The following is a 20,164-nucleotide window of genomic DNA, read 5'->3' on the forward strand; positions in this document are numbered from 1 at the left end:
TACACATTCATACACTGCCGACAAAGCAGAGAGAGCAACTTGGGTTGAACACACACAAATTAAAAAGCAAGTATATCTCCGCCCAACATAAAATAAAAATGCAAAGAATGAGAAGCTGGTCTATCATTCAGTAAAAAAATAACTTAAATGACCTACAAATTTAAGAATGCTAAGACATGGAGGAAAACCACCCTCCGATCAAAGAAGGAGTAAGCACTAGAGCAATATGATGTCAGATACAAATACCAATATATATATATATATATATATAAGTATACATTTTTAAAATCTCACCCTTGGTTGGCAATTGGACTCAGGTGAGCTCTTTCAGCTACCATCACTGGGTGAAGGCAGCATCTGGCTGAACACAGGAAAGAGAGAGAGAAAACACAAAGCACAACAACCAGGAACAGTAAGCATGTGAGTATACAGTATTTCCTATATCTTAACATGCTATTTCTTTTTGGCCAATCAAACGCAGCCTGGTCTGTTAAGAGGGGAGAAACTGCCAGTTCACTGTCATTCAGAACGACAATTTGAACATGATGACATCTCCAACTGTTGCTGTCTACCTGACATGTTTGGTCCTGGGGGAAATTGGTGAGTTGTTTTTATTGCTCAAATGTCTTTTACTTCCATATAATTTATGAGGTTTTCAATGTAAAATTCCATGTATTTTATCAAATAGTAACTTTGTCTGTCATTTCATTTCAGCATGGACAGTTTCTCTAAAATTGTCTCCATCAGTTCGTCATGAGAGACGAGAAGCTGGGGAGAGCTTGACTTTAACATGTGACTTCAAAGGCGATCAGTCTTCCACACGAGTTTATTGGTACAAGCAAACAATCGGAGACAAATTAAGGCTTGTCTCTGAATTCTACAAATACGGAGGATCTTATCATTCTGAATTTAAAGACAATCCCCGCTTCACACTGGACGCTGAAAATGGTAAAAATCTCCTAACCATCTCAGATTTGAACATGTCAGACTCAGCTACCTACTACTGCATAAGTTGTAATTACTGCAAATTAGACATTCTGGAAACCGTGATTGTCAGTGTAAAAGGTCCAGGAGTGAACATCCCAGCTGTGGTCCATCAGACTGCATCAGAGACCATCGAGCCAGGAGGCTCTGTGACTCTGAACTGTACAGTCCACCCTGGGACCTGTGATGGAGAGCACAGTGTTTACTGGTTCAGAAACTCTCACCCAGGATTCATTTACACCCATGGAGGCAAGAATGATCAGTGTGTGAGGAAAGCTAACTCACAAACAAACACCTGTATCTACAACTTGCCAATGAAAAACCTACATGTTTCTAATATTGGGACGTACTACTGCGCTGTTGCTTCATGCGGACACATTCTGTTTGGAAACGGGACCAAGCTGGACTTTGGAGGTAAGTTACTCCTTATTACAAGTCGTCTGATTTGAAAAATGTGGTGACATGTTGATTTTATTCATCAGGGGATAGTGTTCAATGACATGAACATTTATACAAAGAAAAATGAAAATAAAGCTTCACTAGATTTAGCAAGTCGCTAATTTCCATCTGTAGTCCCACAAAAATGTGACGCAAAACAAACTGTTCAATAAAACCAGACCCAACAAAGGACAGTTATTAAAAAATCACAAAGTATATAGAAAATGTTCAATTGAACAGTGACCATGATGCTTAAACATGTTTATATTTCATGAAAACTAGAAGTATTCACTGCAGAAGTAAAAGTTGCTACATTAATTTTACAATAACTGTATGTCACAGCTATCACTGTTCAGTACCGACAAGACTGATTGCTCAAACTCTTTTTTTTTTTTTAGGGGGGGGGGGTGCTTCTTACCTTTAATCGATCCGACAGGAAACCCGGGAGAGAGATCGAGTAATGAAATGTGGCACAGTAGCCGCAGGTTGGACTTGAACCCGGGTCACCCTCTTGAGCCTCTATGAGGTGCGACCAAACCGCTAGCTGATCTGCGCCCCCGAATTCCTTTTTTAACATTGCTGAGAAAACTGAGATGATTTGCACTAGCTTTTTAGATTATGTGGGAGGTTATTCCTTACATGAAAAGGCTGACTGGGGGCGGAACTTCCTTAAAGAAGATGTTTGTCTTATTAAATCAGTAGAAATGACTGGTCAACATCACAAGGTGAAGCTCACGCCCGTTGAGTTGCGCAATTTTAATGTTGGGGAAAATGGTGGGAAAATCTTTTCATCCAAGGTTATCTCTTATGATGCATGATAACTGCCTAATCAAACCAGACATGAACACTGATATAAAACTCAAAGCTCTGTGTGTCATGTCTGACTTCACCGACAGATGGCCTGAACTCTCCTGCCTTGGTGTATTTCTTGAGTGGAGCTTTGATATTTGCGACCATCCTGATAGTCGTCATGGCCTTCTTACTGTACAAGATGAACAAAAGAAACCGTCTCCTATCTCAAGGTATGGTAGCTAACACTGATTATATCTTCCTTCCTATGTCCAATAAATATTCATGTTTTATTCATGAGTGTTTTTCTTTTCACGATCAGAGGCTCAAGCTAGATTTACTGCTCCTGCCATAAGAAACCATGAGGTGAGATTTTTCATTGTCTGTTGAATTACCATTCAAAAACATTTTTATTGCATCTCTTGACATGGTTTTAACCTTTCTCAAGGTCCTAACTGTGATAGAGTTGTTCATATTTCTACAGGGTCACAGAGAAGCAGACAACCTCTTCTATGCCACTCTTAACGTTAATATGCCCAACACATCGAGGAGACAGAGAAACACAACCAAAGACGAGTGTGTGTACTCCAGCGTAAAGCAGTAGAAGTCAATTGTTTCTTTGTTACTATTTCAGCTTGACTTGGTTTTGTTTTGTATTTTTGAAGACTTGTAAACTTTGTGAATCAAATGTCTTTGAATATGTTTAATTTCTTTCGCCCTTAACTGTATGTTGTTTTAAATCAATTTTATGTGATAAAGATTGAACAAGCATCATTCTCTATTTTTTTTTACCACCAAAGTATCCTGTTTTACCCAGCTAAACAAGTTAATTTGGGGGCTTTTATGCATTTATTTAGTGGACAGGACATTGGACAGAGTAGGAAATCATGGAGCGACATGAATGACATTCAGAAAAGGAGCTAGAGGTCTTACTCCAAACTGTTACTCCCTGCCTAGAGGACCATACCCTTATACATGAAGCATGCAACCTAGCTGTTCGGCAAACCGTTGCTACTTACCTAAGCAGCAGCCGTCAGTGTTGAAATAGAAGTCAATGCGGAATTGCAAAAACCTGCAGTTCCTCCAGTGTCCACTTGAAGCTGGCTGCAGTAGCCCCTGAAGTCACAAACACAACCATGTCAACAAATAAATAAATAAACATGATTACAGTCTGGTTCAACAAATGAAATTGGTCTGAATGGCTTGTCTGTAATGACACACACTGTACCAGGGGGGGGGGATTCTTTTCATAACTCATCTGTTTTAGGAGTTATGAAGTGGAAGACACAAATTGTTGCAGCAGGTGTCACCTTTGGGTTCAGGTCATACTCTTTATAGGGTGTCACAAGAGCAAAAAACATTTAACAATTTGGACAAGTGTTGGAATCTTGCAAAGCGTATATATTAATAAATTAGCCCATCTATGTAGCTCCTCAGTGGCTTTAAGTTCAGGCTTAGCCGCTATAATGTGTGTGGCTGACCTGATTGAGAGGAACTGACTGTACAAGTGGGCTTGTGATTTCAAACATTTTGTAGGCTATATAATTTTAAAGTAAAAAAATATATATCATACCTAGCGACGGGGTCAACCTCACCTCCTCATTAAGATAACAGTTTTAGTCCCTTCCTCGCTTAGAGTTGCTCTGAGAATGTTCCTAAATCACTCCTAATGCTTGGATTTTTCACGCTAAGCTAGTAGCTCTTAAAGAGGATTCTCTGTTTGTGAATACGGGCCGGGCTCTTTGCCTGGAGTGATACCCTTTTCATTATTGATGTTACTAATATCTTAAGTTTTGCCATCAGAATGAAGTTAAAAATGTGTTGCCATATCTGTAGTTTTCATGCATCACATCTAGTAGTTTCATCCAGACTGAGCTCTCCGGTCTGCCCTCTAGAGGTGTCCTCCAGTATCACACTATAGCATAGCCAAGTGTGTGAATAATACATTTATGACACAGCTGGTTGTGTATGGGAATGCAAATTAAAAAGAAAGTATATTTCTGTCCAACATAAAACACACTTCTTTATTAAAAAAGAAAAGAAAGAGAGGCTGGTCTATCGTTCAGTAAAAAAATCACCCTCCGATCTAAGAAAGATTAAGCACTAGTGCAACATGATGTCAGATACTCCAAGATGACAACACTCACCTCCACAGAGCAGGGTTTGTCAGAGACTACCTCCAGAATTTGGGAGTGGAGAGGATGGAATGGCCTGCCTGCAGTCCTGACCTCAAGCCCATTGAACACTTGTGGGATCAGCTCTTGCTAGAGTGACCAACACAAGCACATTGGCTGACTTACGACAAATGGTGGTTGTAGAATGGGATGCCATCCTACAGCAGTGTGTGACCAGGCTGGTGACCAGCATGAGGAGGAGGTGCCAGGCTGTTCTGGCTGTGTATAGTTCTTCCACACGCTAACGAGGCTCCTGTTTGTTAAATGAATTAATTGTTAAATTGCAAATATGTCTTGTGTCTTCAGACTTCATTCATCCAATCCACTAAACAACACCAAACCAAAGAGTCAACAGCAGAATGAGCTGTTTGGCATTGGCAGAGAAGATTTTTCAAGTTTTTCAAGGGCGCAACCCACATACTAAGCTCTGCTGCTCATCCCACTATTGCATGTTCCTTACAAATGTGGCACCATTTAAAATTGAAATACACAGGCTTTCCAACGGTATACAGTGGGTACGGAAAGTATTCAGACCCCGTTACATTTTTCACTCTGTTTCATTGCAGCCATTTGCTAAAATCAAAAAAGTTCATTTTATTTCTCATTAATGTACACTCAGCACCCCATCTTAACAGAAAAAAAACAGAAATGTAGAAATTTTTGCAAATTTTTAAAAAAAGAAAAACTGAAATATCACATGGTCATAAGTATTCAGACCCTTTGCTCAGTATTGAGTAGAAGCATCCTTTTGAGCTAGTACAGCCATGAGTCTTCTTGGGAATGATGCAACATGTTTTTCACACCTGGATTTGGGGATCCTCTGCCATTCTTCCTTGCAGATCCTCTCCAGTTCTGTCAGGTTGGATGATGAACGTTGGTGGACAGCCATTTTCAGGTCTCTCCAGAGATGTTCAATTGGGTTTAGGTCAGGGCTCTGGCTGGGCCAGTCAAGAATGGTCACAGAGTTGTTCCGAAGCCACTCCTTTGTTATTTTAGCTGTGTGCTTAGGGTCATTGTCTTGTTGGAAGGTGAACCTTCGGCCCAGTCTGAGGTCCTGAGCACTCTGGAAGAGGTTTTCTCCCAGGATATCTCTGTACTTGGCCGCATTCATCTTTCCTTCAATTGCAACCAGTCGTCCTGTCCCTGCAGCTGAAAAACACCCCCATAGCATGATGCTGCCACCACCATGTGTCACTGTTGGGATTGTATTGGGCAGGTGATGAGCAGTTCCTGGTTTTCTCCACACATACCGCTTAGAATTAAAGCCAAAAAGTTCAATCTTGGTCTCATCAGACCAGAGAATCTTCTTTCTCATAGTCTGGGAGTCCTTCATGTGTTTTTTGGCAAACTCTATGCAGGCTTTCATATGTCTTGCACTGAGGAGAGGCTTCCGTCGGGCCACTCTGTCATAAAGCCCCGACTGGTGGAGGGCTGCAGTGATAGTTGACTTTCTGGAACATTCTCCCATCTCCCTACTGCATCTCTGGAGCTCAGCCACAGTGATCTTTGGGTTCTTCTTTACCTCTCTCACCAAGGCTCTTCTCCCACGATTGCTCAGTTTGGCTGGACGGCCAGGTCTAGGAAGAGTTCTGGTCGTCCCAAACTTCTTCCATTTAAGGATTATGGAGGCCACTGTGCTCTTAGGAACCTTGAGTGCTGCAGAAATTCTTTTGTAACCTTGGCCAGATCTGTGCCTTGCCACAATTCTGTCTCTGCGCTCCTTGGGCAGTTCCTTCGACCTCATGATTCTCATTTGCTCTGACACGCACTGTGAGCTGTAAGGTCTTATATAGACAGGTGTGTGCCTTTCCTAATCAAGTCCAATCAGTTTAATTAAACACAGCTGGACTCCAATGAAGGAGCAGAACCATCTCAAGGAGGATCAGAAGAAATGGACAGCATGTGAGTTAAATATGAGTGTCACAGCAAAGGGTCTGAATACTTATGACCATGTGATATTTCAGTTTTTCTTTTTTAATAAATTTGCAAAAATTTCTACATTTCTGTTTTTTTTCTGTCAAGATGGGGTGCTGAGTGTACATTAATGAGAAATAAAATGAACTTTTTTGATTTTAGCAAATGGCTGCAATGAAACAAAGAGTGAAAAATGTAAAGGGGTCTGAATACTTTCCGTACCCACTGTAAGATTTATTGCCAAGAAGCATTGTTACAAAAAAGAAATATTCTACCAAACACAATTTTCCTTATCTTTTGTGCGATGTAAGTTTATGTATTTTCTTTAGTAATCTTGCTCACAGGTGAGCTCTTTCAGCTACCATCACTGGGTGAAGGCAGCATTTGGCTGAACACAGGAGAGAGAGAGAGCAAACCCACAGCACAACAACCAGGAACAGTGAGCATGTGAGTATACAGTATTTCCTATATCTTAACATGCTAATTATTTTTGGCCAATCAAACGCAGCCTGGTCTATGAAGAGGGGAGAAACTGCCAGTGCTCTTTCATTCAGAACGACAATTTAAACACGATGACATCTCCAACTGTTGTTGTCTACCTGACATGTTTGGTCCTGGGGGAAATTGGTGAGTTGTTTTTATTGCTCAAATGTCTTTTACTTCCATATAATTTATGAGGTTTTCTATGTAAAATTCCATGCATTTTTAACAAATGGTAACTTTGTCTGTCATTTCATTTCAGCATGGACAGTTTCTCTAAAATTGTCTCCATCAGTTCGTCATGAGAGACGAGAAGCTGGGGAGAGCTTGACTTTAACATGTGACTTCAAAGATGATTATTCTTCCACCTCAAACGTTTATTGGTACAAGCAAACAATCGGAGAGAAATTAAGGCTTGTCTCTGAATTCTACAACTATGTAGGAGCTATTCGTTCCCATGGTGAATTTAAAGACAATCCCCGCTTCACACTGGACGCTCAAAATGGTCAATATCACCTAACCATCTCAGATTTGAATATGTCAGACTCAGCTACTTACCACTGCATAAGCTGTTTTTCCTGCGCATTAAAAATTCTGGAAACTGTGATTGTCAGTGTAAAAGGTCCAGGAGTGAACATCCCAGCTGTGGTCCATCAGACTGCATCAGAGACCATCGAGCCAGGAGGCTCTGTGACTCTGAACTGTACAGTCCACCCTGGGACCTGTGATGGAGAACACAATGTTTACTGGTTCAGAAACTCTCACCCAGGATTCATTTACACCCATGGAGGCAAGAATGATCAGTGTGTGAGGAAAGCTAACTCACAAACAAACACCTGTATCTACAACTTGCCAATGAAAAACCTACATGTTTCTAATATTGGGACGTACTACTGCGCTGTCGCTTCATGCGGACACATTCTGTTTGGAAACGGGACCAAGCTGGACTCTGGAGGTAAGTTACTCTTTATCACAAGTCGTCTGATTTGAAAAATGTGGTGACATGTTGATTTTATTCATCAGGGGATAGTGTTCAATGACATGAACATTTATACAAAGAAAAATGAAAATAAAGCTTCACTAGATTTAGCAAGTCGCTAATTTCCATCTGTAGTCCCACAAAAATGTGACGCAAGACAAACTGTTCAATAAAACCAGACCCAACAAAGGACAGTTATTAAAAAATCACAAAGTATATAGAAAATGTTCAATTGAACAGTGACCATGATGCTTAAACATGTTTATATTTCATGAAAACTAGAAGTATTCACTGCAGAAGTAAAAGTTGCTACATTAATTTTACAATAACTGTATGTCACAGCTATCACTGTTCAGTACCGACAAGACTGATTGCTCAAACTCTTTTTTTTTTTTTAGGGGGGGGGGTGCTTCTTACCTTTAATCGATCCGACAGGAAACCCGGGAGAGAGATCGAGTAATGAAATGTGGCACAGTAGCCGCAGGTTGGACTTGAACCCGGGTCACCCTCTTGAGCCTCTATGAGGTGCGACCACACCGCTAGCCCATCTGCGCCCCCCTAATTTTTTTTTTTTTTTAAGATTTATTGTTTGTCTTTTTGTGCCTTTTTTTATTTGAGAGATGGGACAGTGGACAGGGTCAGAAATGGGGAGGAGAGGAGTGGGGAACGACACGCAGGAAAGGAGCCACAGGTCGGATTTGAACCTGGGCCGCCTGCTTGGAAGACGACAGCTTCCATACATGGGGTGCGCACACTAACCACTGCCCCACCAGCGCCCCTATTTCCCTTTTTAAAGTTTCTGCAAAAACTGAGATGGTTTGCAATATCTTTTCAGATCATGTGGGAGGTTATTCCATTCTTTGATGACCTGAAAAGGCTGACTTAGAGGGGCAGAACTTCCTCAAAGATGATGTTTGTCTTATTAAATCAGTAGAAATGACTGGTCAACATCATCATACTCAAATGTCTAAAAACTGTTCTTCACTGTTGGGTCAAAGGCTTTACAGTCTTTGGTTTATGCAACAACAACAAAAAAGACGAAGTGAATTAGGATGTTCAAGCATTCTGAGAAAACATTATGCAGGGTACATCATTATAGAAATAATGCCTGGGCTAGGCAACATATCTACAACCAATAATTACCAATTATCTCTTTGACGTAAATCTGTATTCTGTAGCTCATCAAATGTACAACATATGGTTGTGTTGTCCATTACTATAAATGTCCAGTTGTCTTTGGAGGGATTCTATTCTGGTCAATAAAGTGGAGTTTAGAATCAGCCTATGTAAGTGTAGAGTGCATCTTGGGATCATTATGTTGCCATGTATGGAGGCCACAGTCCACCAAGCAGATGGCCAACGGGTTTGCCTTCAACCTATGGCCCTGTTGGGCAAAATGGTGGGAAAATCTTTTCATCCAAGGTTATCTCTTATGATGCATGGTAACTGCCTAATCAAACCAGACATGAACACTGATATAAAACTCAAAGCTCTGTGTGTCATGTCTGACTTCACCGACAGATGGCCTGAACTCTCCTGCCTTGGTGTATTTCTTGAGTGGAGCTTTGATATTTGCGACCATCCTGATAGTCGTCATGGCCTTCTTACTGTACAAGATGAACAAAAGAAACCGTCTCCTATCTCAAGGTATGGTAGCTAACACTAATTATATCTTCCTTCCTATGTCCAATAAGTATTCAACTTTTATTTATGAGTGTTTTTCTGTTTCACGATCAGAGGCTCAAGCTAGATTTTCTGCTCCTGCCATAAGAAACCATGAGGTGAGATTTTTCATTGTCTGTTGAATTACCATTCAAAAACATTTTTATTGCATCTCTTGACATGGTTTTAACCTTTCTCAAGGTCCTAACTGTGATAGAGTTGTTCATATTTCTACAGGGTCACAGAGAAGCAGACAACCTCTTCTATGCCACTCTTAACGTTAATATGCCCAACACATCGAGGAGACAGAGAAACACAACCAAAGACAAGTGTGTGTACTCCAGCGTAAAGCAGTAGAAGTCAATTGTTTCTTTGTTACTATTTCAGCTTGACTTGGTTTTGTTTTGTATTTTTGAAGACTTGTAAACTTTGTGAATCAAATGTCTTTGAATATGTTTAATTTCTTTCGCCCTTAACTGTATGTTGTTTTAAATCAATTTTATGTGATAAAGATTGAACAAGCATCATTCTCTATTTTTTTTTACCACCAAAGTATCCTGTTTTACCCAGCTAAACAAGTTAATTTGGGGGCTTTTATGCATTTATTTAGTGGACAGGACATTGGACAGAGATGGAAATCAGGGCGCGACATGAGTGACATTCAAAAAAAGGAGCTAGAGGTTTTACTCCAAACCTTTATTCTCCGCCTAGAGGACCATACCCTCTGTACATGTGGCCTTTAACCTAGCTGTTCGGCAAACCGTTGCTACTTACCTAAGCAGCAGCCGTCAGTGTTGAAATAGAAGTCAATGCGGAATTGCAAAAACCTGCAGTTCCTCCAGTGTCCACTTGAAGCTGGCTGCAGTAGCCCCTGAAGTCACAAACACAACCATGTCAACAAATAAATAAATAAACATGATTACAGTCTGGTTCAACAAATGAAATTGGTCTGAATGGCTTGTCTGTAATGACACACACTGTACCAGGGGGGGGATTCTTTTCATAACACATCTGTTTTAGGAGTTATGAAGTGGAAGACACAAATTGTTGCAGCAGGTGTCACCTTTGGGTTCAGGTCATACTCTTTATAGGGTGTCACAAGAGCAAAAAACATTTAACAATTTGGACAAGTGTTGGAATCTTGCAAAGCGTGTATATTAATAAATTAGCCCATCTATGTAGCTCCTCAGTGGCTTTAAGTTCAGGCTTAGCCGCTATAATGTGTGTGGCTGACCTGATTGAGAGGAACTGACTGTACAAGTGGGCTTGTGATTTCAAACATTTTGTAGGCTATATAATTTTAAAGTAAAAAAATATATATCATACCTAGCGACGGGGTCAACCTCACCTCCTCATTAAGATAACAGTTTTAGTCCCTTCCTCGCTTAGAGTTGCTCTGATAATGTTCCTAAATCACTCCTAATGCTTGGATTTTTCACGCTAAGTTAGTAGCTCTTAAAGAGGATTCTCTGTTTGTGAATACGGGCCGGGCTCTTTGCCTGGAGTGATACCCTTTTTGATTATTGATGTTACTAATATCTTAGTTTTGCCATCAGAATGAAGTTAAAAATGTGTTGCCATATCTGTAGTTTTCATGCATTACATCTAGTAGTTTCATCCAGACTGAGCTCTCCGGTCTGCCCTCTAGAGGTGTCCTCCAGTATCACACTATAGCATAGCCAAGTGTGTGAATAATACATTTATGACACAGCTGGTTGTGTATGGGAATGCAAATTAAAAAGAAAGTATATTTCTGTCCAACATAAAACACACTTCTTTATTAAAAAAGAAAAGAAAGAGAGGCTGGTCTATCGTTCAGTAAAAAAATCACCCTCCGATCTAAGAAAGATTAAGCACTAGTGCAACATGATGTCAGATACTCCAAGATGACAACACTCACCTCCACAGAGCAGGGTTTGTCAGAGACTACCTCCAGAATTTGGGAGTGGAGAGGATGGAATGGCCTGCCTGCAGTCCTGACCTCAAGCCCATTGAACACTTGTGGGATCAGCTCTTGCTAGAGTGACCAACACAAGCACATTGGCTGACTTACGACAAATGGTGGTTGAAGAATGGGATGCCATCCTACAGCAGTGTGTGACCAGGTTGCTGACCAGCATGAGGAGGAGGTGCCAGGCTGTTCTGGCTGTGTATAGTTCTTCCACACGCTAACGAGGCTCCTGTTTGTTAAATGAATTAATTGTTAAATTGCAAATATGTCTTGTGTCTTCAGACTTCAATCATCCAATCCACTAAACAACACGAAACAAGAGTCAACAGCAGAATGAGCTGTTTGTCATTGGCAGAGAAGATTTGTCAAGTTTTTCAAGGGCGCAACCCACATACTAAGCTCTGCTGCTCATCCCACAATTGCATGTTCCTTACAAATGTGGCACCATTTAAAATTGAAATAAACAGGCTTTCCAACGGTATAAGATTCATTGCCAAGAAGCATTGTTACAAAAAAGAAATATTCTACCAAACACAAATTTCCTTATCTTTTGTGCGATGTAAGTTTATGTATTTTCTTTAGTAATCTTGCTCACAGGTGAGCTCTTTCAGCTACCATCACTGGGTGAAGGCAGCATCTGGCTGAACACAGGAAAGAGAGAGAGCAAACCCACAGCACAACAACCAGGAACAGTGAGCATGTGAGTATACAGTATTTCCTATATCTTAACATGCTATTTCTTTTTGTCCAATCAAACGCAGCCTGGTCTGTGAAGGGGGGAGAAACTGCCAGTGCTCTTTCATTCAGAACGACAATTTGAACACGATGACATCTCCAACTGTTGTTGTCTACCTGACATGTTTGGTCCTGGGGGAAATTGGTGAGTTATTTTTATTGCTCAAATGTCTTTTACTTCCATATAATTTATGAGGTTTTCTATGTAAAATTCCATGCATTTTTAACAAATGGTAACTTTGTCTGTCATTTCATTTCAGCATGGACAGTTTCTCTAAAATTGTCTCCATCAGTTCGTCATGAGAGACGAGAAGCTGGGGAGAGCTTGACTTTAACATGTGACTTCAAAGATGATTATTCTTCCACCTCAACCGTTTATTGGTACAAGCAAACAATCGGAGAGAAATTAAGGCTTGTCTCTGAATTCTACAAATACGGAGCAGCTAATCGTTCTCATGGTGAATTTAAAGACAATCCCCGCTTCACACTGAATGCTCAAAATGGTCATTATCACCTAACCATCTCAGATTTGAACATGTCAGACTCAGCTACTTACCACTGCATAAGCTGTTTTTCCTGCGCATTAAAAATTCAGGAAACTGTGATTGTCAGTGTAAAAGGTCCAGGAGTGAACATCCCAGCTGTGGTCCATCAGACTGCATCAGAGACCATCGAGCCAGGAGGCTCTGTGACTCTGAACTGTACAGTCCACCCTGGGACCTGTGATGGAGAGCACAGTGTTTACTGGTTCAAAAACTCTCACCCAGGATTAATTTACACCCATGGAGGCAAGAATGATCAGTGTGTGAGGAAAGCTAACTCACAAACAAACACCTGTGTCTACAACTTGCCAATGAAAAACCTACATGTTTCTAATATTGGGACTTACTACTGCGCTGTCGCTTCATGCGGACACATTCTGTTTGGAAACGGGACCAAGCTGGACTCTGGAGGTAAGTTACTCTTTATCACAAGTCGTCTGATTTGAAAAAAGTGGTGACATGTTGATTTTATTAATCAGGGGACAGTGTTCAATGACATGAACATTTATACAAAGAAAAATGAAAATAAAGCTTCACTAGATTTAGCAAGTCGCTAATTTCCATCTGTAGTCCCACAAAAATGTGACGCAAGACAAACTGTTCAATAAAACCAGACCCAACAAAGGACAGTTATTAAAAAATCACAAAGTATATAGAAAATGTTCAATTGAACAGTGACCATGATGCTTAAACATGTTTATATTTCATGAAAACTAGAAGTATTCACTGCAGAAGTAAAAGTTGCTACATTAATTTTACAATAACTGTATGTCACAGCTATCACTGTTCAGTACCGACAAGACTGATTGCTCAAACTCTTTTTTTTTCTTTAGGGGGGGGGGGTGCTTCTTACCTTTAATCGATCCGACAGGAAACCCGGGAGAGAGATCGAGTAATGAAATGTGGCACAGTAGCCGCAGGTTGGACTTGAACCCGGGTCACCCTCTTGAGCCTCTATGAGGTGCGACCACACCGCTAGCCCATCTGCGCCCCCCTAATTTATTTATTTTTTTAAGATTTATTGTTTGTCTTTTTGTGCCTTTTTTTATTTGAGAGATGGGACAGTGGACAGGGTCAGAAATGGGGAGGAGAGGAGTGGGGATCGACACGCAGGAAAGGAGCCACAGGTCGGATTTGAACCTGGGCCGCCTGCTTGGAAGACGACAGCTTCCATACATGGGGTGCGCACACTAACCACTGCCCCACCAGCGCCCCTATTTCCCTTTTTAAAGTTGCTGCAAAAACTGAGATGGTTTGCAATATCTTTTCAGATCATGTGGGAGGTTATTCCATTCTTTGATGACCTGAAAAGGCTGACTTAGAGGGGCAGAACTTCCTCAAAGATGATGTTTGTCTTATTAAATCAGTAGAAATGACTGGTCAACATCATCATACTCAAATGTCTAAAAACTGTTCTTCACTGTTGGGTCAAAGGCTTTACAGTCTTTGGTTTATGCAACAACAACAAAAAAGACGAAGTGAATTAGGATGTTCAAGCATTCTGAGAAAACATTATGCAGGGTACATCATTGTAGAAATAATGCCTGGGCTAGGCAACATATCTCCAACCAATAATTACTAATTATCTCTTTGACGTAAATCTGTATTCTGTAGCTCATCAAATGTACAACATATGGTTGTGTTGTCCATTACTATAAATGTCCAGTTGTCTTTGGAGGGATTCTATTCTGGTCAATAAAGTGGAGTATAGAATCAGCCTATGTAAGTGTAGAGTGCATCTTGGGATCATTATGTTGCCATGTATGGAGACCACAGTCCACCAAGCAGATGGCCGACGGGTTCGCCTTCAACCTATGGTCCTCCAGGGGATGTAATTTCTCGCTCTCTCTTCCCTGTTTCCGACTCCATCGACCATCCTCATCTAGAATAAAGTCAAAAAAGCCCTTAAAGAAATCTTAGAGTACATCTTTTCCTAAGTAATGGATTGTGGATTTCCCATCCCAGCATCTCTTGACTTCAGGGGGGGGGGACAAGGTGAAGCTTACGCCCGTTGAGTTGCACAATTTTAATGTTGGGGAAAATGGTGGGAAAATCTTTTCATCCAAGGTTATCTCTTATGATGCATGATAACTGCCTAATCAAACCAGACATGAACACTGATATAAAACTCAAAGCTCTGTGTGTCATGTCTGACTTCACCGACAGATGGCCTGAACTCTCCTGCCTTGGTGTATTGCTTGAGTGGAGCTTTGATATTTGCGACCATCCTGATAGTCGTCATGGCCTTCTTACTGTACAAGATGAACAAAAGAAACCATCTCCTATCTCAAGGTATGGTAGCTAACACTGCTTATATCTTTATTCCTATGTCCACTAGATATTATTTTTTTTATTTATGAGTGTTTTTCTGTTTCACGATCAGAGGCTCAAGCTAGATTTTCTGCTCCTGCCATAAGAAACCATGAGGTGAGATTTTTCATTGTCTGTTGAATTACCATTCAAAAACATTTTTATTGCATCTCTTGACATGGTTTTAACCTTTCTCAAGGTCCTAACTGTGATAGACTTGTTCATATTTCTACAGGGTCACAGAGAAGCAGACAACCTCTTCTATGCCACTCTTAACGTTAATATGCCCAACACATCGAGGAGACAGAGAAACACAACCAAAGACGAGTGTGTGTACTCCAGCGTAAAGCAGTAGAAGTCAATTGTTTCTTTGTTACTATTTCAGCTTGACTTGGTTTTGTTTTGTATTTTTGAAGACTTGTAAACTTTGTGAATCAAATGTCTTTGAATATGTTTAATTTCTTTCGCCCTTAACTGTATGTTTTTTTTAAATCAATTTTATGTGATAAAGATTGAACAAGCATCATTCTCTATTTTTTTTTTTACCACCAAAGTATCCTTTTTTACCCAGCTAAACAAGTTAATTTGGGGGCTTTTCTGCATTTATTTAGTGGACAGGACATTGGACAGAGATGGAAATCAGGGCGCGACATAAGTGACATTCAAAAAAAGGAGCTAGAGGTTTTACTCCAAACCTTTATTCTCCGCCTAGAGGACCATACCCTCTGTACATGTGGCCTTTAACCTAGCTGTTCGGCAAACCGTTGCTACTTACCTAAGCAGCAGCCGTCAGTGTTGAAATAGAAGTCAATGCGGAATTGCAAAAACCTGCAGTTCCTCCAGTGTCCACTTGAAGCTGGCTGCAGTAGCCCCTGAAGTCACAAACACAACCATGTCAACAAATAAATAAATAAACATGATTACAGTCTGGTTCAACAAATGAAATTGGTCTGAATGGCTTGTCTGTAATGACACACACTGTACCAGGGGGGGGATTCTTTTCATAACTCATCTGTTTTAGGAGTTATGAAGTGGAAGACACAAATTGCAGCAGGTGTCACCTTTGGGTTCAGGTCATACTCTTTATAGGGTGTCACAAGAGCAAAAAACATTTAACAATTTGGACAAGTGTTGGAATCTTGCAAAGCGTGTATATTAATAAATTAGCCCATCTATGTAGCTCCTCAGTGGCTTTAAGTTCAGGCTTAGCCGCTATAATGTGTGTGGCTGACCTGATTGAGAGGAACTGACTGTACAAGTGGGCTTGTGATTTCAAACATTTTGTAGGCTATATAATTTTAAAGTAAAAAAATATATATCATACCTAGCAACAGGGTCAACCTCACCTCCTCATTAAGATAACAGTTTTAGTCCCTTCCTCGCTTAGAGTTGCTCTGAGAATGTTCCTAAATCACTCCTAATGCTTGGATTTTTCACGCTAAGTTAGTAGCTCTTAAAGAGGATTCTCTGTTTGTGAATACGGGCCGGGCTCTTTGCCTGGAGTGATACCCTTTTTGATTATTGATGTTACTAAGATCTTCTTTTTAAAAAAGCAAAGAAAGAGAAGTTGGTCTATTGTTCAGTAAAAAATCACCCTCCGGAGGCGCTGGTGGCACAGTGGTTAGAGCGTGCGCCCCATGTATGGAGGCTATGGTTCTCCAAGCGGGCGGCCCAGGTTCGAATCCAACCTGTGGCTCCTTTCCCGCATGTCAAAGAGAGAGAAGTCTCTCTTTCTCCTTAATTTCTATCTCTATCCACTGTCCTATCTCTCTAATAAAGGCATAAAAACGCCCCAAAATAAATCACCCTCCGATCTAAGGAGTAAACACTAGTGCAACATGATGTCAGATACTCCAAGATGACAACACTCACCTCCACAGAGCAGGGTTTATCAGAGACTACCTCTAGAATTTGGGAGTGGAGAGGATGGAATGGCCTAACTGTAATCTTGACCTCAAGCCCATTGAACACTTGTGGGATCAGCTTTGCTGACTTACGACAAATGGTGGTTGAAGAATTGGATGCCATCCCACAGCAGTGTGTGACCAGGCTGTTGTGGCTGTGTATGGTTCTTCCACGTGCTACTGAGACTCCTGTTTGTTTCACTAGCAAGGACCACGCCACAACCAAATAAGATATTTAATGATAGATCGTATGAATGTGCGACAGAAGAAAATATGCTAAGGTAATGATTATGATGGAGAGGCATGTTGTCGGTTGGCTGGTCTGAAAGGTTGGAGCGACTGCTGATCACGGCCCCCTAAAGAGTCAGATTTAAATGGAGCTGATCTGAGCGTGAGCCTGATGCATATCGTTCGTAGGAGTGATATGCCTGAGATGACCAGGGTCCAAGGACTTGGATGGTTTGGTCCAGATGCCTAGACTGGCTGATGTGCGCGCTGCGCTGATGCAGATGAAGGGGAAGAACAGTGTTCGGAGGTAATGCCTGATAGTGCATGACCTTGTGAAAATGTTTCTGGAACCAGAAAGGATTGCCGTTTCCTATCTCAGTGGACGGAGAGTGGTTTGTGGGGTACGCGCTGCCTACCTAATGTTGATATGATTTATCAGAAGCTCGTGTGGGCTGAGACAGGAGTCGAGGCAAAAGATGTAGAGGGGAAGGAGGTTTCCGGGCTGATCTGTTTTACCTGTTTGACAGAGTGTGAATACGAGAGAATCTGAAGCGTGGATGGTGATGTCAGATAGCTTGGAATGGTGGGGTAGATTGAAGACGGGTGAAGTGGAAGCGAATTCAGAACACCCGAGGAACCCAGAAAGCGGTTAGGAATGTGGTTTTTGATAGTGGAATTGATTGTAGGGGATGAATAGCCTGGACGTAATGTTTGGATGCAGAGGCTGAGAAGGTCAGAGGTGAGTGGAAGGTGCTTGATAGCAGCACCAGGTTCCTGTTTCCCTGGACGTTTGATTAGCATGATTAGGTAGGGATGAGAGACAGAAGTGCACTTGCACAGTGCATTGGTGATGGTGTAGAGGTAACCCAGAATGTGGGCGTCTCAAAAGATTAGCTAGTGATGGGTTGAGATTAACGTTAATCTGCGCAAGATGACTGACGTCTGCGAATGAGGACAGCCTTATTGATGATTTTGACGACTGCTGTGTTATCAGAGTGTAGAATTATGGATTTCTTTGACCGTTCATGCCCCCAAAAGTATGTATGATGATAATCGGGTAGATCTCATGAAGGGCAGACGGAGGAGTATGGATTCAGGGTCCATAGCATTTATTTCTGGGGCCAGGTAGAAGCAACCATTGTCTTCCGTAGTAGCCACCGAGGCCTGTGGAAGGGACAATGTCTGTATGAAGCTAACTGTCCTCTGGTTGTATTGACCAGTTGTCATGGAAGAAGGAAACGTCGTAACTGGAAGACAGGAAATATTGCCACATTTGCATTTCCTCTTTCATAATATGGTCGAGCGCTATTCTTTCCTGGAGAGAGGGGACGCTGTGGCTCGTCAGGAAGGTAAGGGAGAGAGGATTTAGCCTGCGGAATAAGGCGACTTTTAGTGTATCTATCTGCCAAAGATAGTGGGGGAGGAGAAGAGTATTATTAATTATCTGCTGGTGGTGACGCCTAGAAAGAACCTGAGTCGAGGGTGATACCTTAAACTTGATGGCGGTACCAGACTAGGGCTGCAACTAACGATTATTTTAATAATTGATTAATCGGTTCATTATTTTTCCGATTAATCGATGAATCGGATAAAAAAAAAAAAAAATGTTGAATTTCCACATGTTTATTCAAAAACAGAACATTAGTTCATTGACAGTGCAAACAAAAGTGCAAAAACAACAGGTTACTGCTTGGACCTGTCCATGAGCTTTGTGAAATGGGTCCTTGAAGGAAGAGTGTAACCCAGGGTTCAAGGTGGCATCTTCATTTTCAACCATCGTCAGAGGCCTCATGTCAGTGATGAGCATGTTGAGGATGCTATCTGTCAAGACGGATGCTTGCTGTGGTGTACATGATTGTTTTCTGCAATGACAAAGATAGTATTAGTATGTAAAACAGAACAATTTACATCTAATCAATATGCCTTGATAAAGGCAAGTAAGTAACCCAAAGAGCAATTGCAGAGACAACACACGTTTTTATAACATATATATTTATTTACACTCATACAGGTACCCTACAAACTACTTATTTACATAAATTTAATCAAGTGTCTAAATGCACTTGCATACAGTGCAATGTATTAACAAGTGCTTTAAAAAAACATTAAACTAAAATAAAATGTAAAACACACACCTACACAAATATATTCCAACGTCAATAGACAATAATATGGGAAAAAGCAAAGAATATATCTGACAACATATTGAATGTAGGCATAAAAGGCGAAATAATAACGTTTTCTTTAGTCTAAGCTTGTTTGGCGTTGGCAAAGTATCCTGCGGACACATGGATGAAAGCTGTAAGTATCTTGAGTTATCGAACACAGAGGGAGCAGGCACAGTGGGGGACAATGTCCCCCACCAGGGGGAGTTCGGCTGGAGGTAGCGGCTGTAGAAGCGGCCGCCAGCGGCTGAATCCCGGTGACGTCACACACGCAGAACGTCGGTGGCTCCGGTGGGGAAAGCAGGAAGCATGGGATCCTTGGTTGTTGCCGGTTTGTTTATGGATGTAGAGTAGAGGTGGAAAAGATTGGCTTTATTGTCATTGCAGTGAAATGGAAGCCCTTAATTTTTGAGCATCGTCAGAGGCGAAAGATGGTCTAGTCCCTGATGCCGGACTCTATTTTATAACGTGGAACCGGCACGCAGCACCGTGATGGGCAGCCAGCTTCTGCATATGCACCGGCATAGCGCGAGGAGAGGGTTGGATCCGGGTGCTGTGGCTATGCCTGTGGCTTCTTCGGTTTGGGTGTCCCGCTGACGGTGGAGATGAGGCCCGGGATCCGCTGGGAGTTGGTGAGATTACGTTCGGGGAGTTTGAATGGAGAAGGCAGTGCGCGCACCACGGGCTGCATACGGCACTGCTATGACGCTGGATCTGCGTCTGACTGCTGCTCTGCGGGTGGACGATAACCGGTTTGGAACAGCTCGTCATGCAGGTATTTATCAGAGTCGTGCAACTGATGTTTGGGATCCGTGGTAAGTAGGCTATTTCGTTTTTTAATGCGGTCAGCATGTAAGCATGATGCGGGGTCTGTCTACCTGTCGTCGAAGAACTGAGACAAACGTTGTG

The 20,164-nt window shown here is 41.5% G+C and overlaps 3 protein-coding genes across 3 annotated transcripts in view; all 3 read left to right on the top strand.

Annotated features, from left to right (window-relative positions):
- Positions 1 to 432: 432 nt before the first annotated feature.
- LOC132958222 (uncharacterized) overlaps positions 433 to 20,164 on the top strand; it is an 86,076-nt gene continuing 66,344 nt past the window's right edge. The window contains exons 1-2 of the mRNA XM_061030930.1: positions 433 to 600; positions 715 to 1,398. Of these exons, the coding sequence (XP_060886913.1) occupies positions 543 to 600; positions 715 to 1,398 (742 nt within the window). The 5' untranslated portion in view covers positions 433 to 542. The remainder of the gene's footprint in view (positions 601 to 714; positions 1,399 to 20,164) is intronic.
- On the top strand, positions 6,867 to 9,944 carry LOC132958785 (uncharacterized). The gene is made up of 5 exons (XM_061031826.1): positions 6,867 to 6,926; positions 7,042 to 7,734; positions 9,280 to 9,405; positions 9,496 to 9,539; positions 9,658 to 9,944. The coding sequence occupies exons 1-5, from the start codon at positions 6,872 to 6,874 to the stop codon at positions 9,775 to 9,777; spliced, it is 1,038 nt and encodes a 345-aa protein (XP_060887809.1). The 5' UTR covers positions 6,867 to 6,871; the 3' UTR covers positions 9,778 to 9,944.
- Positions 12,174 to 15,599, top strand: LOC132958456 (uncharacterized). Its single transcript, XM_061031297.1, has 5 exons — positions 12,174 to 12,251; positions 12,367 to 13,059; positions 14,815 to 14,940; positions 15,032 to 15,075; positions 15,194 to 15,599. The coding sequence occupies exons 1-5, from the start codon at positions 12,197 to 12,199 to the stop codon at positions 15,311 to 15,313; spliced, it is 1,038 nt and encodes a 345-aa protein (XP_060887280.1). The 5' UTR covers positions 12,174 to 12,196; the 3' UTR covers positions 15,314 to 15,599.

This window comes from Labrus mixtus, chromosome 23, assembly GCF_963584025.1.
Source record: "Labrus mixtus chromosome 23, fLabMix1.1, whole genome shotgun sequence".
Classification (NCBI taxonomy): Eukaryota; Metazoa; Chordata; class Actinopteri; order Labriformes; family Labridae; genus Labrus; species Labrus mixtus.